A 10,553-nucleotide genomic window follows, 5' to 3' on the forward strand; every position below is an offset into this window, starting at 1 on the left:
GATGTAGGGAGTGGGAGGGAGGATGGAGGGAGGGGGGCTGAGGATGGGGGAAGGGAGGGGGTCGGGGAGGGAGGATGGAGGGAGGGGGGCTGAGGATGGGGGCTGAGGAAGGATGATGGGGGGCTGAGGATGGGGGGATGGAGGGAGGGGGGCTGAGGATGGGGGGAGGGGAAGGATGATGGGGGGCTGAGGATGGGGGCTGAGGAAGGATGATGGGGGGCTGAGGATGGGGGGAGGGAGGGAGGGGGGCTGAGGATGGGGGGAGGGGAAGGATGATGGGCTGAGGATGGGGGAGGGGAAGGATGATGGGGGGCTGAGGATGGGGGGAGGAGGGGAAGGATGATGGGGGGCTGAGGATGGGGGGATGGAGGGAGGGGGATGATGGGGGGCTGAGGATGGGGGGAGGGAGGATGAAGGGAGGGGGGCTGAGGATGGGGGGAGGGGAAGGATGATGGGGGGCTGAGGATGGGGGAGGGGGTGGAGGGATGATGGGGGATGGAGGGAGGATGGGGGAGGGGATGGAGGATGATGGGGGGCTGAGAATGGGGGAGGGAGTGGAGGGAGGATGGGGGGATGGAGGGAGGATGGGGACCTGAGGATGGGGGGATGGAGGGGGTCAGGGGAGGGGGGGATGGAGGGAGGGGTATGATGGGGGGCTGAGGATGGGGGGATGGAGGGGGGGGGGTGGGGGGGGGCGGAGGATGGGGGGCTGAGGATGGGGGGAGGGGAAGGATGATGGGGGGCTGAGGATGGGGGGAGGGAGGAGGGGTGGAGGGAGGAGGGGGGGAAGGAGGGAGGGGGGCTGAGGATGGGGGGAAGGAGGGAGGCTGGAGGGAGGGGGCTGTTGGGGGGCTGAGGATGGGGGAGGGGTGGAGGGATGAAGGGGGGCTGAGGATGGGGGGATGGAGGGGGGGGCTGAGGATGGGGGGAGGGGGATGATGGGGGGCTGAGGATGGGGGGATGGAGGGAGGATGGGGCAGGGGGGGCTGAGGATGGGGCGGGGGGGAGCTGAGGATGGGGGGAGGGGAAGGATGATGATGGGGGGCTGAGGATGGGGGGAGGGAGGATGAGGATGGGGGGAGGGAGGATGGAGGGGGGCTGAGGATGGGGGGAGGGGAAGGACGATGGGGGGCGGGGGAGGGATGATGGGGGCTGAGGATGGGGGGAGGGAGGGAGGATGGAGGGAGGGGGGCTGAGGATGGGGGGATGGGGGGAGGGGAAGGATGATGGGGGCTGAGGATGGGGCGGGGGGGGGCTGAGGATGGGGCGGGGGGGGCAGGTGTCCCGGCCCCGGTACCTCTTGGTGCGGCGGAACATGCTGCCGTCCAGGCTCCGGGGCCGCGGGAGCTCGGCCGGGGCCGGGCGCCGGGGCTCAGACATCGCCCCCCGGGGCCGCCATGGGGCCGAGCCCAGCGCGGAGCGCGGCGAGCGGCTGCCGAGAAGCCGGAGCGGGGAGCGGGGGGCGGCGCTGGGAGCGGGGAGGGGCCGGGCTGGGGGTGTGTCGGGGGGAGGGGCTGGTCTGGGGGGTGTCTGCGGGGGGGGCGCTGGGATGGGGGGAGCGGGCTGGTTGGGTGTCTGCGGGGGGCTCTGGGAGCGGGAGGGGGCTGGGTGTGTGTCTGCGGGGGGGGCTCTGGGAGCGGTGGGGGGAGCGGGCTGGGTGTGTGTCTGCGGGGGGGCTCTGGGAGCGGTGGGGGGAGCGGGCTGGGTGTGTGTCTGGCGGCGGGGGGGGAGAACTCTGGTCTCGGGGCCGCTGGGATGATGCAGCTGGAAATGCTGTTTCAGGCAAAGGGACCACTGAGAAGGGTTGGGGTGGGGGGGAGATCGGAGATAGACACACACACACACCATATAACACACACACACAACCTCTCCAGGAACACACACTCCAGCAATGCACACCCCAGACAACAGACACGCACACAGATACACCCTAGTAACACACACACACACACATGCACTCTCCAGGCTGTGACACACACACATCACAGGTACCACACACACAAACAGACGCAGCCCCGGCTGCCCCTGCAGTGGGGGTAGGGAGACAGGGGGCCTCTGGGTGCAGTGGGGCCTTTGCCATCTGCGGCTGGCATGAATTTCAGAGCTGTGATCTCTGAGAGGACACGTCTCGGTGCGGGTGCGGGTGGGTCTGTATTTGTGTGTGTGGTACCTAGGTTGTGTGTGGGTGTTACTAGAGTGTATCTTTGTGTGTTTCTGTTTGGGGGGGGTACATGGTGGGCGTGCCTGTGTTTATGATGTGTGTGTGTTATACAGTACGTGTTTTGTGGTGGGTGTTACCTTTTGTGTTACTGCAGTGTGTGTGTGTATGTAGGCCCCTCTCCCCCAAAACATAGAGTGTTTATCTGTGGTGTATGTGTGTGTTGTGCTGTTGTCCATATTTTGTATGAGTGTATATTTGTGTGTGTATATAGGGTATATATATGGGGCTGGGTGCATGGTTGTATATATGGGATGTGTGTGTATATATGGGGCTGGGTGCATGGTTGTATATATGGGATGTGTGTATATATATGGGGCTGGGTGCATGGTTGTATATATGGGATGTGTGTATATATATGGGGCTGGGTGCATGGTTGTATATATGGGATGTGTGTATATATATGGGGCTGGGTGCATGGTTGTATATATGGGATGTGTGTATATATATGGGGCTGGGTGCATGGTTGTATATATGGGATGTGTGTATATATATGGGGCTATGTGTGTGGGTGGGGAGCGTGGGTACACGGGGTTGTGTCTGTGACTCAGTTTGTCCGTGGGGGGTGGTTTTGTATGGACTGTCTGGGGACATGCATGGGGTGGTGATGTGTGAGGTGCACATGGGGCTCCGTGTAGCTTGGGGTGTAGGGTGCGGTTGTGCACACAGCACGTGTGGACGATTGCACACGTGGGGGGCCGTGTGGCTGGTTGTGTGCAGGGCTTGGTGCGTTCCCAGACCTCACCCACCCCACCCCCAAACCAACCCCCCGCCCCCAAAAGCCAGGCGAGGAGGAAAGACCAGAAGAGGCCTGATGGGTCTGGAGGCCAGCACAGCCCCTGGGATGTGCCAGGCCAGACCCCGGGCAAAGCAGCAACGTGACCCAGGAGGGGCAGATTAACCCCTGCCCCACGGCCGCGTCCCCATGGACTGGGTCGTAGCTCCCCTCTGCCCCAGCCAGCCAGCGTGGGAATCGCCTGGATCGGTCCCATGCGAAGTCTGGCGCGGGACAGCGACCGGCGCAGGCCATGGGGAGGGGGGGTGACCACCCCAATCCCGGGACACACAAACACCGCAGCGGAAGGGGCTCACCTGCTGCTTTTCCGCGGCAACGGCAGGTCCTTCTGCAAAACAAGACGGGGGATGGGAAGTTAGGCCCTGGGGGGCAAGGGGGGGCAGAGGGGATTTTGTCCCCCGCATCATCTTCAGAAGGTGACGCTGTCCCGGGGCTGATCTCTTTTCTACGACCCCTTTCGGCTGAACAGCATGGAGTGTTTTGATCTGTGCAGCACAAGGCACAATGGGGTCCTGGCCCACCCCCGGGGTTGCTAGGTGCCACCACAGTACAAATAATTAATAGTAATTCCTACACATGGGGATCTCTCGCCTGGCACCAACAGGCAGCCACCTCTGGGGTGGGGCCCGGCGGCTGTTTATACAGGGATCCCTCACCCAGCATTGAGATGCAGCCACCTCTGGGGTGGGGCCCAGCGGCTGTTTATACAGGGACCCTTGGCCTGGTACTGAGATGCAGCCACCTCTGGGGTGGGGCCCAGCGGCTGTTTATACAGGGACCCTTGGCCTGGTACTGAGATGCAGCTGCCTCTGGAGTGGGGCGAGGGGGCTGTTTATACAAAGAAAACTCTGTGTCCTCTTGTACCAGCAGGGGGCAGGGTAGGATACAAGCAAGAGCGAACCCAGTGAGAACCAATCCAGGACCACAAGGCCACAGCCACCCAGCGCCCCCTAACCTGGCACTGGGGGCGGCGCTGCCCGGCAGGGGAGAGCGCCCCCTACTGAGTCCCCCCAGCCAGCTCCCTGCAGCACAGCGCCCCCTAGTGCTGACCTGGGCAGACTGCGAGGGAAAGTGCCACCCGCTGACCCCCACATCCCGCTCCCTGCAGCGCCCCCTCCCCTAGCACCGCCCTGAGCTCAGGACAGAGGGGAGAGCGCCCCCTGCTGAGCCTCCCACCCTGCGCCCTTGGACTCGCCCCTCCAAGCCCGGACTCCGCTTGGCCAGCAGCTGCTGCAGCAGGCAGGGGGGCATCTGGCCGCGAAGGGCCCGGATTGGATTAGCAGGCCGCAGCGACCCCCCCGTCTGTCTGAGTCCCGGGCTGTCTGTCCTGGGAGCCGAGCAGCCGGCACGCCAGGGGCTCAGCAGAAGACACATTCTGGGATGCTCCCATCCTGGAAGGAATCCGGGAATCTGTTCCCCTGCCCCCCGGCTCCCAATGCAAATGTCACATGCCCCCCCGTCCCCAAACCCCCTAAGGCCCAGATCCTCAAAGCTACCTCGGCACCTCGCTCCCCGGGCAGCGCCTTGGAGGATCTGGGCCCACGCGTCTCAAACTCGGCTCCAGCAGGAAAAAAATAATCAAATCTCTCCAAGAGCCTCAATTGATAGTGTGATCAGAGGCCGACGGGCACCTCGCTCAACAGACGTGCAGGGGGCTGATGCGGCCAATGGCACGGGATGCCGAGCCCCTCCCCGCCCTAACCACTAGCCCCCACTCCCTTCCCAGAGCTGCTGGTAGGAACCAGGCGTCCTGGCTTGCAGCCCTCTGCTCTAACCACTACACCCCACTCCCCTCCCAGAGCTGGGGATAGAACCCAGGCGTCCTAGCTCCCAGCCCCCTGCTCTAACCACTAGGCCCTACTCCCTGCCCCGAGCCAAGACTTGAAAGAACAGCTCTCTCCGTAACACCCTCCCCACAACCATTCACCCCATTCCAGCGGCGAGCCCTGTCATTGGTGCGGCTCTGGGAAGGGCAGGGCCGGGGCATCTCTGCCGCCTGCCGGTTGGGGGGCCAGGGGCCCCGAAGGGAATCTCAGCAAGAGACACTTGGTGCGGGGCAGAGGGGATGGACCCACTCCAGGCCCTTGTCCTGTCTCTGCCCCCCAGGGAGATGGAAAATAACTCTGTGTGCGTGTGTTTGTGCGTGTGTGTGTGTTTGCGTATGTGCGTGTTGGTGTGTGTGGCTGTGTATGTATCTGTGCATGTGTGCCTTTGCGTGTGTGCACACATGTGTACGTGTATCTGTTCATGTGTGTGTTTACATGTTGGTGTGCATGTGTGGGGCTGGATGCCTTGGTGAGTGTAATAATGTCGGTGAGTGTGAAAACGAGGGTGGGTTGTGCATTTGGCCATGAGTGTGAGAATGAGGGTGTGAGGATGTTTAAACACAAGAGGGTGTGAGTGGCACGGGTGTGCGAGAGGTGTGTGTGGCTGAGAGGGCGGGAGAAGAGGAAGTGGTGGTGTTAGTGCAAGTCCCCTGGGGGGAGCGCAGGAGAGAATATGCCGGTATGATGGGGGGGAGGGGTGTACAGTGTGCACATGTGAGAACGTGCAAGGTGGAAGTGTGAAATCTCACAGCCCCATGTGGGTCTGTCTGTGGGGCACACTCCCTGGTGTGTGTGCACGTGTGTCCTGTGTACAATTCCACATATACCTTCCTTTCTCACGCTTGGTGGGTCATATTTCCGATGATGTGCATGCAGCATTTCCCTTTGTGTGTAACATTTGTGTGGCACAGCTCAGCGTGTGTGTGTGTGTGTAACACAGCCCAGTGTGTGTGTGACCACTGCTGCAGCTGTGTGTGCCTGGAACAATTCCGTGTCCGGGTGTGTGAGATATTTCAGTGTATCTGTGTGTAGAACAATTCTCTGTGTGTGTGTGTGTGTGTGTAACACAGCCCAGCGTGTGTGTGACTGCTGCTGCAGCTGTGTGTGCCTGGAACAATTCCTTGTCCGGGTGTGTGAGATATTTCAGTGTATCTGTGTGTAGAACAATTCTGTGTGTGTGTGTGTAACATTTCTCTGTGTTTGTGCGTAGAACAAATCCCTCCGGGTGTACAACACCCCCAGGCACGTGTGCACCGTTCCCCCACCCCGGGGTGCTCCCTCCCACCAGCCCACTCCAGCTGGGAGACAAATGCCCCACCCGAGTCACTGACCCCCCGCCCCACTGATCCCCAGGGGCCAGGGCTGGCCAGGAGCCCATCAGCCACAGCACCCCGAGGTGGCACCGCAGGGGTTAATTCGCCCCCTGGGGTCCAGGCCTCCAGGAGGACGCTCAGCCCCCAGCAGGATCGGCCCCGGCGCTGCCACCCGGAGCCTCCAGTCGCATTGCAGCACCCGTGGGCTCCCCTCCCCCGCAGTGTGTGGAGCGCACAGGCCTTAAAGGGACAGTCGCCCCCCCCTCCCCCCGCCACACGGATGGAGGGGGGGCATGGCTGGGACCTGGTCATTATCCAAAATATGGGGCCCCCACCCTAAATCCAGCCCCCTGCCGGGAGAGGCCAGGACTGGAGGAGCCAGGAAACACCCCCCACCACAGCCAGGGCTCCTGCCCTGCTCCCCACAGCGCCCCCTGCTGGCAGCCTCGGGACGTCCTAGGGATGGGGGCAGATTTCTCCCTTCCCCGCCACTCCAGAGCAGGGAGGGGCCGGGCTGGGCTTTCCTGCAGCACCAGCAGCTGCTGTGCCCCAAGTCCCCCAAACCGCGCCCCCAGCTCCCAAACACAACACACAGCACCTGCAAATGCCCCCCCAACCCCCCAGACTCCCTGCACAATGACCCACTGGGCCCCACGGGGCACATGTGGGAGACACAGAAGTCACAGCCCCCGTGACTACATACAACAAGCTTGTGCCACCAACAGCCAGCAGCCTTGAGGCTCCCAGTCCCCAAAGCCACCACTTATGGGGCTGCCGTTCCCCCCCGCCAGCCACCAGCAGTGGGGCTCACACCTCCTGATGTCCCAATGGACCCACCCCTCCACATATCCCTCTTCCAGGCACTCTGTGTCCTGCCACCCCCATCCCCACTCCAACTTCCCAGGCATGTAACTGACCCCCCAGCTCTGCCTCTGGACAGTGGGGGAGGCTTGGGCCCACCCCACCCTGTGCCTCAGTTTCCCCATCTAATAAATGGGAATAATGACACAGCTGTCCTTTGTGGAGCACATTGTGATCCATGCATGCTAAGACCTAAGTGTTATTACTCAGGCTCTAGATACATATGCACACCCAGGTATTGCTCATTCAGTGCTGAGAGGTAGTTGCCTCTGGGGTGGAGCATGGGGGCTGTTTATATAGGGATCCCTCACCCAGCACCGAAAGCCAGCCACCTCTGGGGTAAGGGCTGAGGTTTGGTTATACAGTGATCCCTTGCCCAGTACTGACATGCAGCCACCTCTGGGGTGGGGCACAGCAGTTGTTTATGCTGGGATCCATCGTCCGGTGCTGAGAAGCAGACACTTTCGGGGCAGGGTGCAGGGGCTGTTTATGCAGGAATCCCTCGCCCGGCGGAGAAATGCAGCCGCCTCTGGAGGCGAGGTGTGGCCGGTTTCTTCACGGCCTCACAAGACAGGCGTTCAGCGCGGGAAATGTATTAAAACCCTTCACACCGCTGGGGAAATCGTGACGAGAATTTGCCCTGCTCCAATCTGGCCAGCACCCTGGAGCTGACACCTCCCTGCTCTCTTACAGACAGTGCCAAGGGATTTACATCACCAAAACCACAGCGCGTGCGCGTGTGCGTGTGACCCATCCACAAAACAAACAGGGCCAGGCCCAGCTTAGGCGGTGACCCCTCAGACTTCCCCCCAGAGCACAGGCCCATGGCTGCAAACCCGGCCCTGCTTGCCCTATGGGGCAAGGCAGTCCGCAGCCAACAGTCGCAGGACCCCTCCTCCCCCGCAGCTTAGCCCTGCTCCGAAAAGGTGACGGAGGCACCGACCTACAGAGCCCTGTCACTCCAGATTAACAGCCACACGTTTCCGGTGCCGCTCATCTCCGGCCCCCGACCCGGCCCCAGCAGAAGGCAGGCAGCCCTCGAAATGGAACAGTGCCAGCCATGCATCTGGGATCTCGCCCGGCACCAGGAGCTCGGCCACCAGAGATGGAACCCGGGTGCAACACCGAGAATCCTTTTCCCCGGGGGCTCCCCCGTCTGGCTGAATCCACCTGCTGTTCTTTGTCTCCCCAGGGCAGGGCCCAGCCCAGTGTGGTTCTGCTCCATGACTGGGCTCCTCGGTGCTACCGTAATACACCTAATCATCATAAAAACAATACGGATCCAAATTTCCAACATCCCACGTTTGGTCAGCACAGCTGCACCTTGCACTTGGAGACTCTGGAGGCCGATCAAGATCAGTTGGTGCTCAAGGCAAAGGGCTGGGACTCCTGGGTTCAGGTCCTGGGACGGCCTGAGGCAAGGCACTTTGCCGTGCCGTGCCTCGGTTTCCCCAGATTGTTATGCCAAGCACGGCAGGGCCCTGATCTCAAAAGGCAGAGCCCCTTTTAACTGCTCGCTCCCTGTTCAAGTATTGTTGAACTGGAAGGAGGCCCAGAGGAAAGCAAAGTGAACTCATGGCGGGGAGGGAATGGGTTATGAAGGGAGATTTTTTTTTTTTTAAATCCAGCAGGGCCACATGATCCCGCAGGAGCGAAATGATCACCATGGGCAGTAACGACAATTTTAGGAGGGCTGGTCACCATCATGCTGCAGGGCTTAAAGCAACCAGAGGTCAGGAGGAAAGGTCATGGGGACAGATTACCCTGCTTGCTGCAGGGGTCTCACACCTTCCTCTGATCCTACCCAGCAGCCCCATGTTTCATTTGTCACTGGTTTGCCCTGCGCTTCGCACCCTGAGCCCCTAACCTGGCCTGGGGTTCCTGGGCTCTACTACTCCTCTCCAGGGCTGGCTGTTTTGGGGGGACCCTGACACCCCAAACCAGGGGCTGCTTCTGGAAATTTCTGGGTCTGAATTCACCAGGGAAGAAACAGCGGAAGCCTCTGCGCGTGGGTAGGGGAGTGTGTGTGGGGGAGGTTGTTTTATTTTCCTCCTCGCATGGCTGCACAAGCGGCAGTGAGTCCCACAGGTCAGTTTCAGCCCAGAGGCATTCTGGGGATTGTAGTCCTGGAGGAGGAGGGACGAGGATGTCTTGTACCCCCTGCCATTCACCTCCCGGGGCTCAGCTCAGTGCAGTTGGTGCCATGGGTTCTGTTCTCAAGAGGGATCGGCACTGTCCACTGGTGGGGGGAGGGGGCAGGGTGGTGGTTCTGGGGGCTGAGAGTATTCCAGAGGCAAGTGGGGTCTCACTCCCCCCCCAGGCCCAGTTCTCATTTATACTCTTCTAGGCCGCTCCAGCAGCCCAAAGGAGTCTGAAAGTGGGGGGAATGCCCCCCAAGGACCATCCCCGAGCAGGGGGGGTATCTCCAGCGGGCAGCCCCGTAGTCCAGCTGACACTGCTCTGGCTTTCCTCTGCCTCCCAGCAGCAGGGGGGAGACGTTAGAGCAGCCCTGAGGCTGCTCTGGATTGCACTAGGGGATGGGACATGGCCCAGGACTGTGGGGAATGCAAAGTGGGGCAGGGTGGGGGGCTGTTTTAACAGTTCTAGACAGGAAGTGAAGAATACCAGCTCACAGCGGGGTGGGGATTTGGGGGAGCCCGAGTGACCTCCCCCAAGCTCTGGAATTGGGCGCAAGCCTCACATCCCCGACTGCAGAGGATCCTTACTGGGCCAGTGGTTCTGATCCCCGCTGTGTGTCACAGCCCAGGGCGGGATCCACAGGTACTGAAATGAAATAAACATGTTTACAGCCTTGGCGGAGCTGCCGACAGGCCGGTCCCAAGGGCCCTGCGAGCCCCGAGGGGGGAGGGAGGTTTCCATTACAGGTGCTTTCAGGGTGGGTAGGATCCTGATGTCGCACATTGGGCCTGGGGGCAGGGGGACAGGCCTGTGGCCCCTCCCCCATGCCCCCCACATATATAATAATAGATGGGGGGTACGCTGGCCCCACCCAGCTCAATGCACTTTACATACATCACTCAGATCAGCTCCACAACTCTCCCCCACCCACGGGCGTCGGGGTCATTTATCCCCACTGTACAGAGGGGGAAACTGAGGCACGGAGGAGGGGAAAGAGTTACACAGGGAGTCAGTGGCAGAGCTGGGAATAGAACTCAGGAGTCCTGACTCCCCACCCCCTAGCTCTAACCACTAGGCTCCATCCCCCTCTCAGTGGCCAGATGGAGACTGTTTGCGCATGTTGCCATCTGGGTGTCCTATGCCAAACCCCCCCACACACACACACACCTGACTTGGCGTCAGAACACCAGCCGCAGAATGGACCCCACCCCCCACCCCCCAGTGCCCCATTCGCACCCCCCCCGCCTGCAGCCCCTGCCCACTGCTCCACAGACCCTGTGCACCCTAGAAACTTCCCGGGGGGGGGTTCATAGCCGCGGATGGGGGAGGGTCTCTCTAAGTGGGGGACACCTGGAAAACGGGATGGAGGGAGCCCCAGGGACTGCAGCACCACAGGAGGG

General features: G+C 61.5%; 1 protein-coding gene across 2 annotated transcripts in view; it reads right to left on the reverse strand.

Annotated features, from left to right (window-relative positions):
- MAST1 (microtubule associated serine/threonine kinase 1) overlaps positions 1–10,553 on the reverse strand; it is a 45,624-nt gene that overhangs the window by 34,658 nt on the left and 413 nt on the right. The window contains exon 2 of one of the 2 annotated variants that reach the window (XM_044994874.1): positions 3,311–3,342. In XM_044994874.1, coding sequence (XP_044850809.1) covers positions 3,311–3,342 — 32 coding nt within the window. Of the gene's footprint in view, positions 1–1,297; positions 1,449–3,310; positions 3,343–10,553 lie in introns of those variants that run through there. The other variant, XM_044994873.1, reaches the window with a different exon arrangement.

The sequence above is a fragment of the Mauremys mutica genome, chromosome 20 (assembly GCF_020497125.1).
Source record: "Mauremys mutica isolate MM-2020 ecotype Southern chromosome 20, ASM2049712v1, whole genome shotgun sequence".
NCBI classification, from domain to species: Eukaryota; Metazoa; Chordata; order Testudines; family Geoemydidae; genus Mauremys; species Mauremys mutica.